The sequence below is a fragment of the Mauremys reevesii genome, linkage group 3, assembly GCF_016161935.1.
Source record: "Mauremys reevesii isolate NIE-2019 linkage group 3, ASM1616193v1, whole genome shotgun sequence".
NCBI lineage: Eukaryota > Metazoa > Chordata > Testudines > Geoemydidae > Mauremys > Mauremys reevesii.
In genome coordinates this window covers 53,100,887-53,124,807 of record NC_052625.1, presented here as the reverse complement: position 1 = coordinate 53,124,807, position 23,921 = coordinate 53,100,887, and the positions used below count along the sequence as shown (strand labels likewise).

At 43.1% G+C, this 23,921-nt stretch overlaps 1 protein-coding gene across 4 annotated transcripts in view; it reads left to right on the top strand.

Annotated features, from left to right (window-relative positions):
• The first annotated feature begins 809 nt into the window (after window positions 1-809).
• The window catches only part of SUSD4 (sushi domain containing 4), a 104,771-nt gene continuing 81,659 nt past the window's right edge, over window positions 810-23,921 (top strand). For all 4 annotated transcript variants that reach the window (XM_039532929.1, XM_039532930.1, XM_039532927.1 and 1 more), the window contains exons 1-2: window positions 810-1,007; window positions 1,837-2,013. In XM_039532929.1, coding sequence (XP_039388863.1) covers window positions 1,872-2,013 — 142 coding nt within the window. In that variant the 5' untranslated portion in view covers window positions 810-1,007; window positions 1,837-1,871. The remainder of the gene's footprint in view (window positions 1,008-1,836; window positions 2,014-23,921) is intronic.

Here is a 23,921-nt window from a genome sequence, read left to right as displayed (position 1 = left end):
AATTTAAAACTCTACACCAGCCCTCCATATGCTTTCGGAACCTCGATATGGCCCTCAGGCCAAAAAGTTTGCTCACCCCTGCTGTAGACACTGTGTTACTTACTACTATTTGGCTGTCATTCTGTAATTACAGTGGTTGCTTGTAAATCAACCTAACATAGGTGGACTTAAGTTTATGAGGCTTCTATGCCTCATGCTGGATGGGGTATATTGGAAGATTTGCAGCAGATTCTTGCTAGCTCTTGATATGCCTGTAGCAGGTGGCACAAGTAAGGGTGTTTACTGCATGCTCTGGCCTAATCCTGACATATATTAAGCATGAGGCAAAGGAACATTTACAGCATACTCTTGCCTGTCCCTCCTGTACATGCAGCACAGGGGACACGAGCATCATGGCAACAAATTCCTGTCAGCTCCTGCCCTGCATGCAGCACAGTGTATTGCCAAAAACAAACAAAACAAAAGGCAGAAGACTTTGTCCGCTGCTGTCATGTATGCATAGCAGGGAGCCCAGGAGGGCTGGCACCCCAGGCTCTTGCTTTCTCCCGCAGTCCCTGCAGAAGAGTGGGACCCAGCAGATTTTGCAGCAGCAGCAGCCCCTGCTTGCTCCTGCCATGCACACACAGCACAGGGGAATGCGGAGGGGGTGGGGGCTGTGCGGGCTGAGCAGGCAGGGGGTCTTCCCTCCTGGGAGGGGGGGGTTTGAAGGCGGCTCGTGCAGCGGGCAGGTGCAGGCTCGGGCACAGGCTTCCCATTGGCAGCTGCCGCAGCCTTGGCTCTGGAGCCGCCCGCCTCCTCCCCCAGACACAGGTGGGATGAGCGCGAGCGGCGGCGCGCGCTGCGTGTGTGGCTCAGCCCTTCCCCTCCAGCGGGCGGGGGAGCTGCCGCGGCTCACGGAGGAGGCAGCAGCGGTAGCGGCAGCAGCGGCGGGTCGTGCCCAGCTGGGGGCTCGCCGCGGGAGGCAGGCAGGCAGGCAAGGAGGCTCCATGCAGGCGGGCAGCCCTCGGGTAAGGCGCAGTGCTCACCTGGCTCCATGCACCGGGGAGCAGCGACAAGCGGGGAGGCAGTAAATGGGGGAGTGTAAAGGGGAGCAGCGCTAGAAGCGGGTGTCAGGGGGAAGCCGGGGTGGGGAGTTAAAGGGGGAATCGGGCATTTCCCTCTGGAAGAATTAACAGAAGCTGGGGCCTGCATTCGGTAACAGCCCCCACCCCATCCACGACAGTTAGCTCCTGGGTGGAATTGGGAGCGTTGCGATATTTATAAGACCAGAGATCTAAGTCGGGGCGGGGGGTCTTGGCAGAACGGAGACCCTAGGTGGTTATAAGACTTTTTATCATGGTGGCAAGCTGTGAATTGCATGGAGCAGCACAGTGAAGGTGGCTTCAGTGCTGCCTCTTTGCATTGAGGCTGATTTGCTGTTTGGAAACTGCATCCCATTCCCAGGGAGCCTTGGCTATTGTGGAGGGTAGAAGGAGAGTTCAGATTGGCACAGGGGTTTCCTGTGTATGCAGCATGCGGGCAGGGGATTGCATATTAGGAGAGGGCATTTGGGGGAGTGTGGTTTGCATGTCAGGGAACAGATAGTGGGGGACAGGCTGGACAAAGATGATTATAATAATCAATTTATATCCTGTCTTTGGTGTCCATAGTCCTGTCCAGATGTGTAGGTGGCAAGGTCCTTGCCCCAAAGAGGTTTCTGTTGCATGTCAGAGCTGGGAATGGGATTACACCTTGGAGAAGAATGGGCAGAGATTTCATCTGGAGGAAGGGAAAGATTGATCCTCAGCTCTGAGATCGCTGGGAGATGGCTAGATAATATTCTCTTTCTTGTTGCAGATTATTGTAAACCAGATGCCCTTTGTGGATAAAAGATGTATCATGGAATGAACCCGAGCAGCGGGGATCCATTCCTAGAGAAGCAGCAGCAGCAGTCCCCAGCCCCCCGGAGACTCTTCGTGGTGGTCTTGTGGCTTCAGCTGGCGCTGTGCTTCGGCCCTGCACAGATCACAGGCGGTGAGTGACTAACTCATGTGACTGACAGGCGGCAGCAGCAGCAGTGTCCCTGCAAGCTAGCAAGAGAGAGCGATGAAGAGAGAGAGGCTCTGGCAGGCTGCAGGCAAGCGGGTTCCCAAGTGATGGGGTGCTGGGTGTCCTTGCTGTGTTTAAAGGCTAACTTATTTCTGTCTTATAACCCCCCCCCTTATTTCTTGCTACTGTTTATGTTAAATCAAGCCACTTGACATTCAGGGTCCCCTGGCATTTTCCCCATGATTTGAACACTGGAGACGTCCCTAGTTTCTGACCCTCATATGCACAAGTGCCAGTTTGAGAGACTGTCCCGCACCCCACTGCATACAGACACCTCCTTGCATGAGAGCCTTCCCCTGCATGTGCCTATGCACACACAGATGCTGAGATGCAAGAACCCCTTCTCTCCCTTCCTGCTCCCCAACACTCAGGCCTGCTGACAGGACCCACCGCTATATGCATATGTAGAAACCTTCTGCCCACCACCCTTCTAGACACATGCACAGAGAGGTGCTGCCAGGAGAGACTCCCCATCCTTATCCTCCTCTTTTCTCATTCCAAAAAAACAAACTATGGATACTAATAGGAGAAAATCCTCACACTTCTCTCTCTCTCCTCCCCCCTCTCTTCCCTTTCATAGACACAAACTAGAGAACTGAATCCCCTTTCTCCGGAAAAAATCCCACACATAAATGCTGGCAAGCGATACACCCCTCCTCACAGGCTGAAAGGAGAGGAGAAACTTCCCTCATATAGCATCTGTGTGTGTGTAACAGGGTAACCCTCTCACACTCATATACACCTTGCTTCCCTTTCCGTACCTGCATACAGATACGGAGAGGAGAGGAGAGAGCATTCCCTGCTGCCTGCAGGAAAGAACAACCATGTAGGTTGATGTGGAGACAGCTACCCAAGGCACTAAAGTGGTGACAAGAGACAGCCTTGCCCAAATGATGCTGGCTGGAGAGAAGCAAGTAGTAATAAATATTTCCACACATGAATTTTTATTTAAAAATAATGTAATGCTTTAATAATAATAGCAAGAATCCTCTTCTGTTAGCTCTCTTGCTGTTCTTTGCATCTGGAGAAACAAACCTTTTCTGTGTTTGGTGGAGGGGAAAACATCTAATGTGGGGCTAAAGAAAGACACATTAAAATTCAGTTCCATTGCATCCTCTTTGAAAAAGGACCAGTTCATGTTTGCTCTTTTTATGATTTTAATTACAATTTTTTACACCTTTTTATTTTATTGAGGCTTTTGAGGTATTTTAAGCAGATGCGTTTAATTACCAAATTGCTTGAAACTGATTCCCTAATTAGGTCTAGATTGCAGGAAAAGTCTTCAGATAAACTGCTGTGCTGCAAAGTGAACTTAGTTGGAATAACATTAGCAGCTTCAAAGGATTTCCACTCTAAAATGGTGTTATATTTTTTTGGGGGGGGGCGAAATGAGCTGTTTTGCAATTGAATCTCACAATTAATGGCAGACTGAGAGGCAGTGTAAGAGTAGCTTGGGGTTCGTCTCATTCATCTGATTTATGTCAAACTGTTCAAACTTCGGTGCTTGCAGTTAGGCTCACAAATCCACTATTACTCACACCACTTCTGTTTTTGGTGTTTATGTGCTGCTCCCATTGTCTTCAGAAAAACTGCCTTATTTTCAGAAGTGTATTTTAGGTGCCTAATAATGGATAACCCAAGTTTGAAAATTTTGGCCTGAGTTAACAGGCATGAGAAGAAACTCAAGCAGCTCCTACACTGACACACTTTCTCTCATACAAATGGACCACATCGTTTAAGCTGGCGTATCTTTTTCTCCTCTCAAGAATATAATGCCATTTTAGAGTAGAAATCCCGTGAAGCTGCTCATATTCCAGCTAAATTCACTTTGCAGTCATACTTCCTGTGCTAAAAGAGACCCTGTGTTTTTTAGATGTGCTGCCTTTCTGATGAGTCTTTAAAAAAAAAAAAGTGTGGTCATTAAACACCCTGCTTCAGTTGTTGGCATATTTCACAAGAATAATGTTAACTTTGATGTCCTGTCCAACTCTTAAAGTGTGATGACGTTCTGCCCACCTATGTTTCCTTTGCAGTTTCGGTTGGACAGGCAACATTCATTTTGTGGGCCACCTCATAAGGGAGAGAATGCCCCATGGATCCATGTCCTGTCCAAACCCCATATCCTACTACTTAATTAATTGCTGATTAATGGAAGGTGCTTTGTAAACTACAGTTTTTGAGCCTCTGAAAGTCATTGTTCTTTAACTACCTGTGCAGAACTCTTGTGTGGTGGTGGTGGTGGATGTTAATAAACAGCTGCTGTGCTTCACTGCAGTAGTGAAACCTGATATTGTTTCTATGTCAAACTACATTTGTAAAGCACTTCGGGATCCTTCAGGATGAAAAGTTCAGAAGAATGATATGAATCCAATATATTGTTTGTTGATATGAAGAGCTTTTGTTATAGGCCAGCTTGAGGCAAAAGAGAAATTCTTGTCCTGATCCCACTGAAAATTAATGCATTAAACAACTTTGATTAAAAGAACCAGTGAAAAATATAGGTTTTTATTTCTAAGCAATATTATTTTCCAATGAGAAGTACTGTATATACACAGTCTGCTAAATCAACAAATCTTTCATGTAGTAGAATACATATACCTGTTTTTCTGAAGGGTGGAAGTGGTGAGACAATGGTTAAAGAAGGAGACTGTGAGCCAAGACTCATCATCTTTATTTCCCACTCTGTTATGGTCTTGGGCAAGCCACGTCGGCCACTTGTTTTGCATGCTTCAGTTTTTGACTGCTCAATTTGAGACACAGGGTGTGATTTTTGAGAAGTGCTGAGTGCCAATTGGACTTTAGTTGGAGTTGTGGTTGCTCAGCACTTTTGAAAATCTGGCTTCTATAGTACTCTCAAGTTGGATATCCAAATATTAAGGCATGCAAAATCAGTGAATACTGTTGAAAATTTGGCCATTAACCTCAGTTTTCCCTAAGATACAAAATCTGTAAAATAGGGCCTTCAGCAAGCAGGGTGTTGAAACATAACTAATAGTTTATAAAGAGCTTTGATGACTTTGAATTAGATGCTACGCAGGTGGAAAGTATTTATTATTTTGTTTCAGTAGTGGTTCATCTTCAACAACAATGTGCTATAAGGCAAAAATAAAAACTAATATGTTGAAAAAGAGGAAAATGATAGGTTAGACTTTGCCATGGAGCACTGTTTTCATTTACAGGATGAAAATACATTCTTCCCTTTCTTACCTGAGGGCAGAATTTGGCCCTAAGTAATAATCTTGTCATGACTTGTAATTCCTGACTGAAAAGGACACTGAGAACCTGACCTGGAGAAAAAAACATAGAATACATACTGGGGAAGAAATTTGGGACCCCCATGCTGGACTGTGGTTATATTTGGGATTTGGGGTTTTATTCTAGGCTGTGCCCCTGTGTTTTGGATAAATCCTTCAGTATGTATTGGCCACTAGTTTATTTTTGAAGCTCAGCTATCTTCAGTACAGCTGGAGTTGCTGAGTTACATGTAATTTCCACCACAACTTGTACAGCTCCTTTTATTTTATATCTGACTTTTCTATAAACTGTATTGATTTTAAGGTTCTGCCAGTTCACCCCAAATCAATATTATTTATAACCCTTCTTTTTTTTTCTTGTCAGTGATTTTTACAAAGAATAAATCTGCCTGTAGTATTTTTACTCGCTCAAAAGTGGTTCCTGGAATGATCTATCAGAAAATTCACTCCACAAATGAAGTCAAAAGAACAAACTCTTCAAAGCTCAGTAGGCCTAATTCCTCCCTGGTGTATGTAACTACATTCACACCAGAGATGACTTAAACCCCCTTGACGTTAGCTTGGGACTTTTTTCTAGTCACCTGGTATCTTTGCTCATCTTGTGCTTTTTACTGTTAGTCTATAATGAAGAAGAAGTGTTTTTAATAATAGAAATAACCAGTGTTAAGACCTTCAGACACACTAAATGCATAGCTGGTGCTAAAGGCAAGATATTTATTGCACATAAGCAATTTACAGAGTTCATGGCTGTACATGTATCATTCTGAGGGGATATTAAATATATATATTTTCCAAACATTGCAGCTTTCTGGAAGTATGTTAATTTTTCCAGGAATTCGGAATTTTCTAATGACTGTGGGCGAAGAATTCACCATGTGAAGATTTATTTTAGTCAGTTTCTGAGTTTGGACATGGGCTTTCGATTTTGCTGTTGTAATGGGAGAGGCACTTGAGCTAATTTCTCTGTTTTTGTTTTCTTTGTTGGCTCTGGAGTATTTCTAGTTCTTTGGAATGTCACTCTTTTTTGGATAGCCCTTTGAGGAAGCTCACTACTGCAGTTTGAGGGAGTATTTTTGGTAGTTTGAATCAATGTCAGCTTGTTTGTTTTTTAGTGGTTGATACTTTGAACCAGATTGATACCTTTGTTCACACTGAGTAATCCCATACTGTACAAATAGTTCCCATTGAGAGTACTTACGATATGTATGTAAGGTACTATTCGTTGTGAATAAGGGTGTTGCATTGTGGCTTTTTGTGAGGTACTCAAACGTGCTTTGGAGTCTGTTGAAACCATGAAGAATAGTCTTTTTGCTTGTAAATATAGGCTGAATTTTTATTGCTCTGTGGTTTTTATTGTATTGCAGTCTGGACTGTGCCTGATTCTGGATTTGATGATTCCATAAGAAATCTTTCTCAGGTTGCCAAGCAAAGTAGAACTGTTCCATCTGGATAAGTCAAATCCTTTGCATGCAGATGACTTGTGTTCACATTAGGGATGTGTATTGCCTTTGTTTTGACAACCTACTGTCTGTCTTTGGTGGTTTTTGGAGACACAAAACTGTTTGAGATTCTTTTTTAATTGGTGCATGCAGACTCTTAGATCTTATAAAGAGTCTTTTCTGAACAGACTCCTATTTGACTGACACCCCAATAAATATATCTGTAGGCAGCATATTTTGTTTCTTCCCTTTCAGTGTGGCTGCCTCAGTTGACAAGCAAAACAGACAGCACCCTTCTTTTCAACCTGGAATATGTAACTGAGGTTGGTGAAATCATTAATTAGCTTTACAGTATCATCCGTGGCTTGTTACTTTGCAAGAGCTGGTTTAGGCATTGTCATATCTTTTAATGTATCTGCAGTATAGCTTCCTTTCATATATCTGCTGAGATATGTTCTAAATTCATTCCACTGCGTAATTCTAATTTAAAATGACAGGTTCTTCTACACACCTTGGCATGACAACAGATAGTTTGCTTAGTGGTGTGTCCACCCACAGCCTTCTGAGATGTGGACTTATCTGATAGGGCTAATATTAGTAGTAGTTCCTTCTTGCGAAGTCCCTTAGCGCTTCATGAGAAGGAGGTTGATCTTGTTGCTAAGGCATGGAAATAAGAATTAAGATCTGTGTTCTGTTCCCAGCTCTGTCCCTGACTTGCACTATAACCTTTGGCAAATCACTTAGCACATCCTTACAGAATGATCCAAATTTGTGTGCCTGCTTTCTCTGCCATGATGATTGGCACTAATGAAAAAATGAACAGTGATTGGCTGGACTGTAAAATATGATGATGATGATTATCCTTCATCCCACATGAGTGGGTGAGTAGAAGTTTGCAAAGATGATTTGATTTTTTTCTGCACAATAATCTCTTCCACACAGAGAAGTTGTGAGGTACCTGGAGAGCCTCATATGGAAGATGCTGTGAAGTGAAAAGTATTTATTATTACATAAAGTAAAAGATTAATATTTAACACTGTTTGCCTCAAAGGTTAGTAAGTAAAGATCCCTAATGAAGGTAGATATATTTTATCCCTTTTGATTTCTACAGCTTTTCTTATGGATATTTCTCTGTATAGAGCTTTGATCACACACTTCGAATTTGTCAAGTATCTATCGCGTCTGCCTCTCTGATATTCATATGTTCCTTGTAACAAAATAAACCTCACTAGAAACCATGACTTGTTGCACCCTTGCAACCCCACGGATGTCAAAAATGCATGGGATGGTTTTTGGTAGGGCCGAAAAGGGCAGAATGTGACCCCAGTTCAGATCTGATGTAAGCAAATGCAACATCCTGAAAGACTCTGAGCCAAATTCAGTAGTGAACATAGGCTACACATCTCATGTAAATTGGTCAGAAAATGAGTGTAAAGGGTAAAATGGTGTAACTTGCACAAATGCACATAAAATCAGTGTACTGAACAATACAACTTACACACTGAGGAGCCCGAAGGTTTATGTGTTGCAGGAAATCCAGCTAATTACGGTGTAAGATAAAGTAGCTTGCCTACTTCTTTTCACTTCTTCCTATTTGTTACAAATCCATCAGCATGTTAATTACATGTGGTTTACACACCCACTGGATGTATGTGGTATTGTTGTAGTCGTGTTGGTCCCAGGGAATTAGAAACATTACCATACCCACCTGGTAGCTTTTATTGGACCAACTTCTCTCGGTGGGAGAGTCAAGCTTACACAGAACAACTTTATGTCAGATTGGAGCAAATTGCAGTACTGACCCTTAACATTTATATACCTCTACCCTGTTATAACGCTACCTGATATAACATGAATTCGGATATAACGCGATAAAGCAGCACTCTGGGGAGTGGGGGAGGCTGTGCCCTCTGGCAGATCAAATCAAGTTTGGTATAACTTGGTTTCATCTATAACGCGGTAAGATTTTTTGGCTCCCAAGGACAGCGTTATATCGAGGTAGAGGTGTACATGTTCTCTAACCACCTTACACCACCGTTTGTTGGTGCTAATTTGCCCCCCCCGTGTTTGCAGAAGGGGTTCTTGATGCCTTTCCCCAAACAGCTGGTCTGCTCATATGATTAGTCTAAATTGGGGCATTTCTTTTTCACGTATTGAAAACATTAGAACAATTTGTTAATACCATCTGTGCACACCAAGCACATGCTGACAAAATGTGTCAGACATATTTTCACACTCACAAAGAGTGACCCTTGAATCACTTTTTTCCTTTAGTCATATCTTCTTAATGTAGTGTCCTTATTGAGTTGGATTTCTGCTTATTATTAAGGAATGATACAAAGTGTCCACTCCGTGAGGAAGTTCAAGTCTTTATTAGGAGAATTTTTCGGTTGAACAGTTCTCTCTATTGTCAACATTACTGGCCTTAGAAAGGTAATATGTGGAGTTAGTCTGCCAGCATCGCTACTAACACATTGCCAGGAGCATCAAATTAAAAAAAAAGATTAAACATATTCTAGTAATAATAATAATAATTAATAAATAATTCATAGCTCTTTCATATAGCCCTTTTTGTCCCTAGATCTCAAAACATTTTAAAAAAGGAAGCTAAGTATCATTATCCTCTCTTTGTAGTTGGGGAAAATGGGCACAGAAAAGTGAAATTACTCTGCTTAAGGTCACATTGCATTGTCAGTGGCAGAGCTGGTAATAGAACTCTGGAAATAGATCTCCTGGCCCAGTGTCCTGTTCATTGGACTGTATTTTTTCCATGACAATGCAAAGGAAAAATGACTTGCAATTTAAAAAGGAGGTGCTGTGGGGTGGGCAACATCTACAATTTTCTTTTGATACCACATTTGTATAGTAAAAATCTCTATCTTTTTGGACTCAATTCTGTCTTCACTGAAGTCAGTGACAGAAATCCCATTCACTGTATTGGGAGCAAGTTCAGGCCCTATGTGTTGCCTAAAGAAACTACACAGGCAGACTGTTAATCTGATCTTTGCAGGTGAGATTTATCTGTCATCATACCTCCGAACAGGAGTAGGTGTGTGGGGATGTGTATATCTCAGGTGGCGCATGACATTTTTCCAATATCAGAAGTATCTTTATGTGACTAATAAACAATAAAGAAGTATTACCCTTGGAAAACCAGCCATCTCTCTCTCTCCTTAGAACTAGCTGATGGTCTGTGGGATGGGGTTCTTATACTTTTTCATAGTAAGGAACACATATTAATAGTGAGAGAGTATCTCATGGATATCCCATAGATATCACTCCCAGTTACTTTTCACTGTCATATAACAGTTCTGCAGCAACCACAGCAATTTCTTACATGGAAAGGTAAGATAAGCAAAGTATTGAATGTGTTTGCAGGTAATTTTAATGTGCTTTAGCTGCTGGAAATAAGGAGAGGCAATTCCATGTGAACAGCCAGCTCTCTGCAAGCCATTGTCAGAAAACAGCACCACCCTTGTCATTTGTTTTGGGATCAGTAGCAATTGAATGGCTGCACTCAAAAACGTCTTCTCTTCCTAAAACTACCTGTTTTCCTCCTGCAAATAATGCTGACGTTTTCCTTGCATGAAGGGAAAGAAACAGTTCAATTCAGTTCCTTGCAGTTTACACCAGATGGCTATGCTGCTGTCACATTCTGCATATTCTCTTGTGGTAGGAAATGTCCCACCCCAGCCAGGAAGGGGTTAATGAGCTCCTCTGGGCACAGTCAGCTGATGCCTGTTCCACCCGGAGAAGGGTGGCTACTTAAAAGGCATGATCCAAACACAGTGAGGGGAGGCACTCGGAAGGCAGCAGAGCTCCCTGCAACCACAGAGCGGAACTGCTGACCCGGAAACTTGCTGAAGGGCCTCTACCGCCTCGAGCCTCTGGACAAATGAAGGGACCTTCTTTATTTTGTTTTCTCTTTCCTTAAAGCCTAGGACACTCAGCCTGGGCCTCACAGACCGATAAGGGGTTAGAGACCCAGCCCTTGCTAAGAGATTAATAGTCCATTTGCCTTGTAATCATAGTGGGGCAAACCCAGACTGTTTGTGGACTACCAGACTCTTATATTTTTCCTCTGTCACTGGGACTGCTGAAGGACTTTAAGAAGAGAGGGAACTGCCTCCCTGAGATGTGTAGCTGGAAGGACATAGCCTTGTGGCAGACAGACCTTACAGCTACTACTCGCAGCCAGGTAAAGGCCTCTGGGACAGGGGAGGTGCTCTAGGTTCAGAAGCACAGCCTCCGACATCTCCATTGAGCTGTGCGTTATGGAGAGGTGGTAGGCTTACCATAGTTGAGGTTGCAGGTGAGATTCTGTTTAAAGCCAAATTTTCCATTTTTGGAAAAACCTACAAAAAAGAGTCAGATAAGCTTGGCAGAAAGGACAGGAGCTACAGTAGACTGGGGAAAGTGAAGGTAAGGTGATACAAAATTACTAAAGATAGTTAAGATACAGGCAGATTGCGAAGAGCTACAAAAGGATCTCTCAAAAGTGGGTGACTGAGCGACAAAATGGCAGATGAAATTTAATATTGATAAATGCAAAGTAATGCACGTTGGAAAGCATAATCCCAACTATACATATAAAACGATGGGGTCCAAATTAGCTGTTACCACACAAGAAAGAGATCTTGGACTCATTGTGGATAGTTCTCTGAAAACATCCACTCAATGTGCAGCAGCGGTCAAAAAAGTGAACATAATGCTGGGAATAATTAAGAAAAGGATAGATAATAGGACAGAAAATATGTTGTCTCTATACAAATCCATGGCACACCCACATCTTGAATACTGTGTGCAGATGTGGTCACCCCATCTCAAAAAAAGATATATTGGAATTGGAAAAGGTTCAGAAAAGGGCAACAAAAATGATTAGGGGTATGGAACAGCTTTGGTATGAGGAGAGACTAATAAGACTGGGATTTTTTCAGTTTGGAAAAGAAACGGCTAAAGGGAGATATGATTGAGGTGTATAAAATCATGACTGGATTAGGAAAAGTAAATAAGGAAATGTTGTTTACTACTTATCATATCACAAGAACTAGGGGTCACCAAATGGAATTAATAGGCAGCAGGTTTAAAACAAATAAAAGGAAGTATTTCTTCACACAATGCACAGTCAGCCTGTGGAACTCCTTGCCAGAGGATGTGAAGGCCAAGACCATAACAGAGTTCAAAAAAGAACTAGATCAGGGGTCGGCAACCTACAGCACGTGTGCTAAAGGTGGCACACGAGCCGATTTTTTTGATGGCATGTGGGGTGGGCTGAGCTGCTCAGCCCGCTGCCGTTCTGGGGTTCCCGCTGCTGGCCCCGTGTCAGCCGGGGTCCCACTCAGCACCCGCTGCTGGCCTGGGGGAAGGAACCCCAGGCTGGCAGTGGGCTGAGACCCCGGCTGGCAGGAGCCGGTGACTGAAACCCCAGAGCGGGGGCAGGCGGATATGCTCAGCCCACCCCTGCAACCCTAGAGCTGGCTGGGCTGACCTGCTCAGCCCACTGCTGCTCTGGGGTTCCAGCTGCTGGCCCCTTGCTAGCCAGGGTCCCCGCCGCAGCCCCACTCACCTTGATTCTGGTTGGACTTCCAGCGCCGGCCCCCTGCCAGACAGCATCCAGCCTCTGGCCCTGCTCAGCCTTACAAGCCGCCAGCTCCACTCACCTCAGCTGCCGATCTGGGGTTCCAGCCGCTGACCTCCTGCCAGCTGGTTACCAACTGATCACTCAGAAGCCTGTGTGCAGCTTAAAGTATCCAAATACGTGTCACCAGACATTGGAAAACTCAGCAAGGAAAAGCAAGGGCAAGGATCACTCTAAACTAATAATATCTGCATTTTAATTTAATTTTAAATAAAGCTTCTGAAACATTTTGAAAACCTTGTTTACATATAACAGTAGTTTGGTTATATATTATAGAGACTTATAGAGAGACCCTCTACAAAATGTTAAAATATATTACTAGCATGTGAAGCCTTAAATTAGAATGAATACATGAAGACTCAGCACACCACTGCTGAAAGGTTGCCGACCCCTGAACTAGATAAATTCATGGAGGATTGGTCCATCAATGACTATTAGCCAGGATGGGCAGGAATGGTGTCCCTAGCCCCTGTTTGCCAGAAGCTGGGAATGAGTGACAGGGGGATGGATCACTTGATGATTACCTGTTCTGTTCATTCCCTCTGGGCACCTGGCACTGGCCACTGTTGGAAGACAGGATACTCTAAAAGGCACTGTGAGACACACTGATGAATTTGTGTAGTAAATAGAAATGCCATCATGTGAAACTATGTAATAAATTAGGCTAAATGGACCTTTGGTCTGACCTAGTACGGCCATTCTTCTGTTCTTACGATCAAGGGCATCCTGAAATACTGCATCCCAACAATGAGTTGTTTACAAAGATGCTAAATTCTTCTAATCCTGCCTGCTCTAACCACTAGATTACACTTCATTCCCAAGATTAGGAATAGAAAGAATCCTGATTCCCAATATTCTACTGCTTTCTAACAAATAGCTGTGTAACTCACTGGCAAAGTGTTTGTTCAAGTGGCAGAGGCCTGTGGTGTAGATCTAAAAGTTCTGTGTTCAAACCTTGCTGCCAACCCATGAAGGAGTCATTAAGGTGATGAAATTTCTGTTTTTCCGGTTTTTTGAGGTCACCACTACGTTTGTTTTAAAACTAGATTGTGTATCCTCCCCTACAGCGATCAAAAGTGACATTGGCCAGGCTAGGTTGGGGGCTGGCAGAGATTCTGCAAGGCAGAGCCAGGAATAGAACGGGTCCCTTGTATACCAGAGCCAACCCTTATCCCCATAGCCTGGTGCCTCTCAGTCAAGTATAGAGATTTGGCCTAATTTTCCTATGCTGTCTGTACAAAGAGGCTACTCCTGCATATTGATCTCTGAAAGGCACTGAGAGACACTGATGAATTTGTGTAGTAAATAGTTTCACATGATGGCATTTCTATGTAATGAATGAGGCTGCAGGGGAAAAATGGATGGTCCTGTGGCTAAGATAATAGACTGGACCACAGGTGAACTGGCTTTTATGTATACACATCCTATGTGGTCTTGGGCAAGCATCGTGCACCAGAATTTCTGGAGATAGTTACTAATTAATGTCCTTATGCCTTAGCTCCTCCTCTGTATAAATTGGGGGTGGTTATCTAGGAATGTTTGTGTCGCACAATAGTCTGGAGCTATGCAAGAAGTGTATTAGAAAGGTGTCTGGAGCATTTCTAGGTGGGGATGAAATGTGGGGGACTTAGAAGTGTATTGGGACCTTACAGTCTAATCAAGAATAGTGGGTTTGTAATGGTGAAGTCAGTGGAACTAATCACTTGAGAAAACGGTACTCAATGTAAGCTCAGCATCAGATACTTTGCTTGTAAGCACTTCATGGCAAGGAATGTGTCTTTTTATCTATGGTTTTTAAAGTTCTGTGTAAACTCACAATGCTACACCAATGTTTTTGTAACACTAATTAGTATTCGGGAAGCATGATGCCTTTGAGTGAAACAGGCATATTTCTCTGCATCACATCTCTCTCACAATTGCTACAATATTTTTAAAGATACTGTATGAATAACGCACCGTTCAGAGAATATACAAATGATCCACTCCAAAAGGAAAATAAATAGTAATTAATTTGGTTGCATATAAATTGGAATTATGAGTGCATTTTAAAATAGCTTAATTGGAACTAATTGCTGCTTTAACCTTAAAGATGGTAACCTGAGAACACAAGGGGAAGTACAACAAAATAATGACTGTCATTATGAGGAAACAGTAAATGTAGGAATGCACAGGCTATTAGCCTTATCTTGAAAAGTGTTCAGCATCTGTCCCTCCTGGCGAGGGCTCTCAGTGCTTCACAGAAGGTGCCCAGTGTCAGAAACTTGCCCACTTCCACTCTGGAAGGACACCAAGTGTCTACACTACAATGTTATAGCCCCTGCCCCCCAGGCTGAACCCTTGCAAGCTAGAGTCAGCTGACATGGGCTAGCCACAGGTGTTTTATTGCAGTGTAGACAAATGCTATGGCACGTTCCCAGGTGTAGACCTCACATCTGTACCCCTTCCTTGGGATATGGTGCTCTGCAGAGTTGGCTACCTTAAACCCTGGAACCAGCCTTCCTGAGCCCCCGGTAGCTTATGCACACTCCCTCGCCTGACTGTGGGCACTCTGAGCTTCTTGATTAACCCCTTCAGGGACAACAATGGCAGGCACATGGAACACAGACTTAGCAAGGGAATTGCTTAAAAGAAACAGGTATTTTTATTCTTGAAACACTTGAGAGTTACAGATCTTTGGGAAAACAACACAATCCTGAATATGCAGCCCCTTTAGTGTGATCTCGCTCCTCTTGTGAGCCCTGGGTTTGGTATGGGTTCATAGGCTAGATGGCCCTTCCACCAGCCTTCTCTCTCTCCTTAGCCTGGCCTTCTTGCATGTGGCAGTGGTCTGGCTCCCTGTTCAGAGAAACACTCACCTTTTAAAACACTGTCCCCCTTTTTCCCATTTGCTTCAGGAAATTCCAGAGTGCAGCCCCGGTGTAGGGAGTCATTCAAAAATCAGTGGCCCTACCAGTAGAAAACCCATCATTCCAGAAGAGAAGTCAGTCACCATTAATGATCCTTGATGGCTTTCTCACTGTTAGCTCTCTCCAAAGTGCCCCACACCCCTACATGAGCAGGACACTGTTCAGAAGAGACTGGCCGTGTCAGGGCCAGGCTGGTTTTTCAATATAAACTGGACATCTTATTCAGATGTGGTGAGTACAGTCAAAAGTGACAGTCACAATGAAGGTTACAGTCAACAATGGCATTCACAAAACAAAATGGAGTTTATGGTTTGACACACAGACATACCCCCCCCCAATCTGTCACACTCAGCACCTCAGAGGAGCTGGGTTCTTTATCACCGGACATGCTGCTTTGTACTAAGTGTGAAGGATTCAGGAGGAAGAAACTAAATGAATGGGCCCACAGATGAGGAGAAGGATGTGGAGAAAGAGACAGACTAATAATGATGTGTGCACGTGTGCTTTTATGCACACGTGCATGTACGTTAGTCTTAATCTTATGTGCACACGCATGCACGCACACTTGCCATGAAAGTAAAAAAATAAACAATGTGGGAGTTGGAAAAAAATTGTTACACTCATTCGCAGCTATTTCAAGGATATCTTCAAGTAGTTTAAACAGCTTTAGTAAGGCTAAGGAGGAAGAAAAAGGAGAGCAGCAGAGCGGTGAGGCATGGGCACAGCGTTTAACATTTCTATCTGAGTGCCATCTGTGTGGGTGTTGGAAAGGAGCACTGGGCTTGGCATATTCAGTTTCCATTTCATTTTTATGTAATACACAGCCCTGTATTTCCTCAAATAGATTCCAAATGAAAGAGAAATAGATCACATAAATTGGGTTCATTGTGAGAGAGGGATGTTGTCACAAATAAGCTGAAAAATACCTATTTACAGTGACTTGATTTGATGGGAAATCTCTGTCTTGGATGCTATTGATCCATGCGGTTTCCAAATCCAGGTTCTGTGTGTGTGAAACTTTTACTCAATTCCCCTAATGGATTCTCTGGAAAATCCTCTGGATAGAACAAGTAAATCCATCGTGTTCAAAAATATCATCAGTCAGCCTTGGTGGGTAAGGATCAACCGATAAACGAGAGGCTAAAAAGTTATTTAAAACATATGGTTTATAAAAGACAGTAAAATCACTGTTATGTATTAATACAGTGTAAAAAATTAAGTCGAGAGCACATTGTTTACTATATAATATTATAAATTAGCCCTGGATTATATTAACTAAATTTTTTTCCATGGTACATTAGCATCTCAGATCAGAGAATCACGTTCTTTTAGAAATGTCTGCATTTTTATACAACATTGTTCTAAATATGGTCTAAAGAATCATGTTCTTATTACGTCAAGGAAACTTTAAAGCAGTAGGTGCTAGATCAGAGGTGGGTAAACTACGGCCCGCGGTCCACATCCAGCCCGCGGGACTGTCCTACCCGGCCCTTGAGCTCCCTGCCAGGGAGGCTAGCCTCCAGCCCCTCCCCTACTGTCCCATGCCTCCGCCCCCGCAGCCATGCTGGCAGCACTCTGGGTGGTGGGGTTGCGCGGTCCTGCAGGGCAGCGTGGCAGGCTCTGGCCGAGTGGTGTGGCTGCCAGACATGCTGCTCTGAGCAGCATAGTAAGGGGGCCAGGGGATTGGATAAGGGGCAGAGGTCCCAGGGGGGCAGTTAGGGGACAGGGATTGGGGGGTAGGATGGGGAAAAGGTTAGGGGGGGCAGTCAGGGGACAGGGAGCAGGGGTTGGATGGGACAGAGGTTCTGGGGGCAGTTGGGACAGGGAGCGGGGGTTGGATAAACGTGGGAGTCCCGGGGGGCCTGTCGGGGGCAGGGGTGTGGATAGGAGTTGGGGCAGTCGGGGACAGGGAGAAGGGGGGATTGGATAGGGGGTGAGGTCCTGGGGGAGCGGTTAGGGTCGGGGGTTCCTGGGAGGTGGTGGTCAGGGGACAAGGAGCGGGGCGGGGGTTGGATCGGTCGAGGGTTCTGAGGGGGGCATTCAGGGGACGGGAAGTGGGAGGGGGCAGGGGCCAGGCTGTTTGGGGAGGCACAGCCTTCCCTACCAGACCCTCCATACAGTTTTGCAACCCCAGTGTAGCCCTCGGGCCAAAAAGTTTGCCCATCACTGTGCTAGATGATGTCACCAAGCAGTCTACCATCTGATGTTTGTAGTAATTGTACAGGCTTGTTATTTTCAACTTAATTTCTGAAGTTGATTGGATGGGGAGAAAAAAAAACCATGCTACTTTAGCAAACAATGCATATTATAAAAAGCTTTTGTTCTATATGTGGTGGTATTTTTTGTAGCTTTTTATTCAGGTGATTGTGTGGTCAATATTTCTTTTGTAATGCAAAACTAAAGCATTTCAGGCAGCTGAACCAGAACTTTGTAGATTTAGTAGCTCTTCAGTAAATGGCCCCATGTTGTATACGTTAAACTGAAAATAATGTGTTGGTTTTTGTCACTTTTTTTTTAATTTTTGGCGGTAGGGTCTGGGGATTTTTCCTACTGATCATATTTCCATTCCCCTGCAAGTCGTCTTTCCTTACGCTCAGTGGCTTGCATCACAGTGACCTCCCTTCAGGTTGAGAAGCCTGGGATTATGAGAACTATCATCATAACTGAGTGCTGCAAGGGCAAATTTGGATCTTATGTGCTGTCTGCGAAGACTACCAGATAGCACTCAAAGACTTCATTCTAAGTGTAAGATCTTATCCAAATTGCGCAAAGGTTGGCTCTGTGTGAAGTATGTATATAATAAACCAAACAATGAGATTGTGCTTCAGGGATACTACTCCTCAGCAGTCTGATCAGAGTAGGAGGAGATTTACTTGCTTCCCCTCTTCATGAGGTGATGTTAAAGCTGTCTTTCTGAGCATATTATTTCAACTTCATTTCCCTATCTCAGTCTGGTAAATCCCTGATTTTTGTAGCATTGTTTTGCAACTTGAACAACTGCTCCTGTGTAGCAGAATGAAATCTTCCAGTCTGTTCTCTGCCTTCCTTGAATAACCCTGCCTGGTACTGTGAAAGGACTGTGATGAGAGAAGAACTTCACTGGGAGGATTGGTCCTAAGCCTAGCCAGTTATTTTTAAATGTAAGTGAAATCATCCCTGGGTTCTTACACTTCTTCCCTTGGACTCCCTACCCTACTCATTTGCAGCACACCTTATCGGGGGATTAGGTTACAGAAACTCCTTTTTGCCACCTTTACCTCCCTTAGAGACTGAAGACCATTTCTGCCTTTTAGAGGCAGCTTGTGTGAAACACTCACAAAGTAGTTTTATTGGAAACAAGATTTATTAAAAATAGAAAATCAGATTAAAATAAAGTCATTAAAATAGATGAAAATAAAATAAACTGTGCATAACATACCTCATTTCAGTACTTTGCAAAATCCCATAGAAGCTGGCTCCTCTTCATTTAGCTGTAAGCTCTCTAATGTAGCTGCTCTAAGCTGATGGGAGAGAGCTCTCCTGTCAACTTAATTACTCCAGCCCCTGTGAGCAGCAGTAGCTGGTGGGAGAAACTCTCCCACCGACATAACGCTCTCCCTACCGGTGCTTAAATTGGCATAAATTATGTTGCAAGTGGGGAGGCTAATTCACACTTACATTGTAGTGGAGCCACAGCCGTAGGTATAGGTAGGGCTCTACGAAATTCACGGTCATGGAAAAACTCATCATGGACTGTGATATTATGTAATTAAAATATGACCATGCAAATCATTGTTGCTACCACTGTTGTATGATTGCAATGAATCTTATACAAAGTGTGATGTATGTCCAGAAAGGGTTAAGCAGGATAAATGATCCAGTTTCAACCTTTAGAGGCATGTTAGAAAAGTATATAAATGGTAATTAGGACCATTCCATGGTAAATAGGCTAGAACTTTGAAATGCAAACCTATATTGTTAGAAATTAGAGGTGATACTAATTGTATGTGTGTACTCAACTCTTGTTAAACATTAGCCATGTAAACAGACAGTTCCTGTCTGTCACTATAGCTGTTGATTCAAAGATCAAAAGGGAATATTAATATTTAGATGAACCTTGGATGAAATAAGGTCATTGTCTATATGTCTCTTTAAAGTTTGTGATAGAATGCCTAATGGATAAATTGCCTTATGTTAATTTGTGTAGCTAATTACTTGTGATGGCTAGGAAATGTCTTTTTCAAAGTATCCATAATTGCCTATTGTTCGCCTAAGGACTCCGAGCTGTTGAGGAAGACCTGGAACTGTATAAGAATGCCTGGGGTCCTGATCCTTTTTATCTCAGATCTGCTTCATGCAGGGGAAGTTTAAGCCTAAAATTGAGATCTCCAGTCCTAAGCTGGAACACCCTGAATCTGAACATGGACTAATTATGAAAGAACTCTTTGCAACTACAAAGCTCACCATCTCTACTATGAATCTAAATCTCAAGAACTGTACTTATGTCTGTATGTATACTGATCTTTTAACCAATACACCTTTTTCTTTTTTAAATAATTTTTAGTTCAGTTGATAAGAATTGGCTGAAAGTGTGTATTTGGGTAACATTTTGATATATTAATTAACCTGGGAGTTAATGTGTCTGATCCTTTTGGGATTGGTAGAACTTTTTTATATGATGAATAAGATTTTTAGTAATCTTCATCATATTTCACTTGGGTGTCTGGGTGGAGGCCTGAGGCTGGGTTACTTTAAGAGAACTGTGTTATTGACTTCTTGGTAGCCAGTGAGGTATTATAGAAGCTGTATTGTGCTGGCTTAGTAAATCTAAGTATTGGAATATCCACCAGCTTTGGGGATTGTCTGCCCTATTCTTTGCAGTTTACCCTAATAGAGTGACCTCAGTTGGCTCCCCTGGGACCCCAGTCACACAGACCGTGAAATCTGGTCTTTTGTGTGCTTTTACCCTATACTACATAGATTTCATGGGGGAGACCAGCGTTTCTCAAATTGAGGGTTCTGACCCAAAAGGGAGTTGCAGCAGGGTCACAAGGTTATTTTAGGGGGGCTTCGGTATTCCCACCCTTATTTCTGAGCTGCCTTCAGAGCTGGGTGGCTGGAGAACAGTGGCTGGTGGCCGGGCGCCCAGCTCTGAAAGCAGCACCCTGCCGGGAGCAGTGCAGAAGTAAGGGTGGCAATACCATACCATGCGACCCTTACTTCTGCGCTGCTGTTGGTGGTGGTTCTGCCTTCAGAGCTGGGCTCCTGGCCAGCAGCCGCTGCTCTCTAGCTGCCCAGCTACAAAGGCAGCGCCATTGCCAGCAGCAGCGCAGAAGTAAGGATAGCAGTACTGCAACCCCCCACCACAATAACCTTGCAGACTCCCCCCACCCCAACTCCTTTTTGGGTCAGGACCCCTACAATTACAACGCTGTGCAATTTCAGATTTAAATAACTGAAATCATGAACTTATGATTTTTTAAATCCTATGACCGTGAAATTGACCAAAATGGACTGTGAATTTAGTGGTACCTAGGTATAGGGAAAAAGGAAAATCTCACATTTCTAGAAAGCAAGTCCTTTTTTTACACTCCTGATCAAACTAATAGCCTCTCCCTCCAATGTCCAGAGAAAACTCTCTTGTCCCCATCCCTATCCTTGTTGGCCCCTTCAATCCAGGGCATTATACTTCATTTTCCAAAACTGTTATTTGAATATAAAATACAGAGTGAGGGTTGGTGCCTTCCCCAGGAGATTATCTGAGGATGGGGTGAAGGTCCTTTTAACAATGCTTCATATCAATGTGGCCTGCTTATCTACCAAAATCAAGTATAGCATTTCTCAGATCATTTGGTCTTGCTATCTCCAGATTATCCAGGCCTCTTTTTAAAACCTTTTTCAAATGTTTCCTTTGCCATGAAATATAAATGACTGACAGACATTCTGTCACAGGAGGTGAAATGGGACATTTATCTTGGTGGTAAAACCTTTCAAAGGTTTGGGTGTAGCTTCACTTCCCAGGTGGTGGGTAGGTCTGGGCTTGTTTGTCTTATCTGACTCAAGTTGGCATTTGCACCAGGCTTATCTGGTGGGCAAGATGCTATACATGGATGCTGATATTTGAATCCAAGGGTCAATAGATGCCTCTCAAATGTTCATGTTCTCACTATCATACTGTATATTAGGAACGGAATGATTCTGCATATCTAGGCCTGATGGCCCAGGATTTGTAAAGCTAAACAGCAGCAGTTTGATGCTGACATGAGTCACTATTATTTTTAGCTCTAAAGAGAAGAGAGTTGGTCCGAGGGCTTTACTTGTCTTGCCACGCCAGCTGTTGATTCCTAAGGATGATCTGCCACCACTGATGTTTTTAACTCCAGGGCTCCTTCTTTCATCAAACTTCAGCAGGATGTACTTATAGTTGTTCGATTTTTTCTTATTACATTATCGGTCCTTGAAAGAATGGCTTAGTGAAGTTGATAGGTGATCTGTTGCTATTCTTTTGCAAAGGGTCCTTTTTATGGTTCTCAAGGACCAAGAGTTAGAAACTTGAGCTGCTGGAGTACCTGCAAACAGAGCAGGAGTAGCAGAGGCAGGAATTTACCTACAGTAGCAATATAGCAGACTTTGGAATAGATTGGATCATTTCTTTTCTCAGTTCCAATAGTGAAAGTTTATTCCAAATAATAATTTCAGGGGTCAACATTTGTGTAATGATGCTAAAATAAATAGATCAGGGGTCAGTTTTTTCTCTTTGTGGTCACTGATCCAAGACCAGAATTTGGAAAATTATACTGGTTCTGAAAGCCCTTTACTGATCTGCTAAAGCACTCATAGCCCTGGCAAGTTGCATTATGTTTAACTTATATTTAAGTTAATATTCATACTAGCATTCTCATTACTTCTCCCAGTGAAGTTTGAATAGCCATTATTATTCTAGTCTAGTCTATTCAGGTTTTTATACTGTACGTGGCGGTGGGGAGAAGTGTGCTTCAGAATGGATTGGAAGTTCTGAACTGAGTCAATGAAGAGAGAAGGAAATGGGCAATAGAGTAACAGACATGTCTTGAGTGTGTGTGTGTGTGTGTACTCTTATGTTCACCCTTATTACAAAATGATTATAAAGTACAAAGTATGCCTTGTGAACTATCATTTGAAAACTCGTAATCTACTGAACATTATTGTCCTGGTAAAATGTGTGTAGCAATATTGTATATAAAGTTATAAGAATTTACTGTATGACATTGTTGAGACATGCTCCAAGTTTAGAAAAGCTGCCCGAACTAGTTCCTCGGGGACAAAAGGTTAGCCAGCACCTCAGCCAGGTGTCAGCATAATCAAGTAGACTATCACCTAGATAAATGGCCATTCTTTGGCAGGAAGAAAAGTGTGAACAAGAAATTTACATTTTGGACAATGTAACAGCTGGGGTTTCCCCGTGTGACAGACTGGCTGTCACCTGTACCCTGGCTGGAGTTAATCCTTAAAGAGAAGAGAGAGGTATAAGAACAGAGGACACTTAACACAGATTACTGTTCTCCACTCTTCTCTGCTCACGGCAGCAACAGTGCCTGAAAAAAACCTGAACTGGGGGAGAGGTCCTGGCTGGGAGGCTTTAGCCAGTAAAGATGGCAAAAACCATGTGGTGAGAAAAATCTTTGCTTTTAATTCATTTAGTTTGCCAAGTTAGATATTTAGTGGTGTTTTATCTTTTATTTTCTTTGTAACCAATTCTGACTTATATGCCTCATTACTTGTAATCACTTAATCTTTTTCTGTAGTTAATAAACTTGTTTTATTGTTTTATCTAAACTAGTGTGCTTGGATTGTAGTGTTTGGGAACATCCATTTGAAAGATTTGTGCATATCATTTTCTGTTAATGAAATGACAGACTTTCTATGAGCGTGTACTGCATAGAAGGAAAGAGCTGGTCAGCGCAAGATGCACATTTCTGGGGACAGGTCTGAGACTGGGAATTTGCTAGTGTTGTCCTGTAATGTAATTTGAGTGGTTAGCTATAACACTCTTTCAGTTCAGGTGGGAGTGACTTTGCATGCTAGTGGCTGTGTGTGAGCAGGACCAGGAGTGGTTGTTCTCACAGTGAAGCAGTGTAAAAGACATCCCAGGTTGGTGATTTGAGGCAACCTGTCCAGATTGTACTCTGGGGAATTTCACACTCGAGGGACTGTTGGAGCAATCATAATCAATGGTGGAATAGTACGGCACAGGAAGCCTCTGAAAGACGTGATCAGAAATGTGTGTTTGAGATGTCCATTTTTGTGGCTTCCTCCAGTTAAGGATAAAAATGGAGAATACTGCCAGGATATTGATGCACAACCTGAGCTTTGGTCTGAGCATTTTTTATTTTTTTAAATTAATGAACTGATCCCTCACCAAGATGAAAATTACAACTTAATCCAAAAGTGAACCCAGCAGAAAACAGGCCAGTGACATTAGAAGAAATGATGATAAATTACCTTGTCATGACAATATTTCATTGGAACTGCTAAAGAGTGAGTGCACAGATTTAGTTAACTGGTTTCATACAGTTGTCTTAAAAGTTTGAGGAAACTGGTTACATTCCAGAAGGTTGGAAAAGGGGCCACATCATCC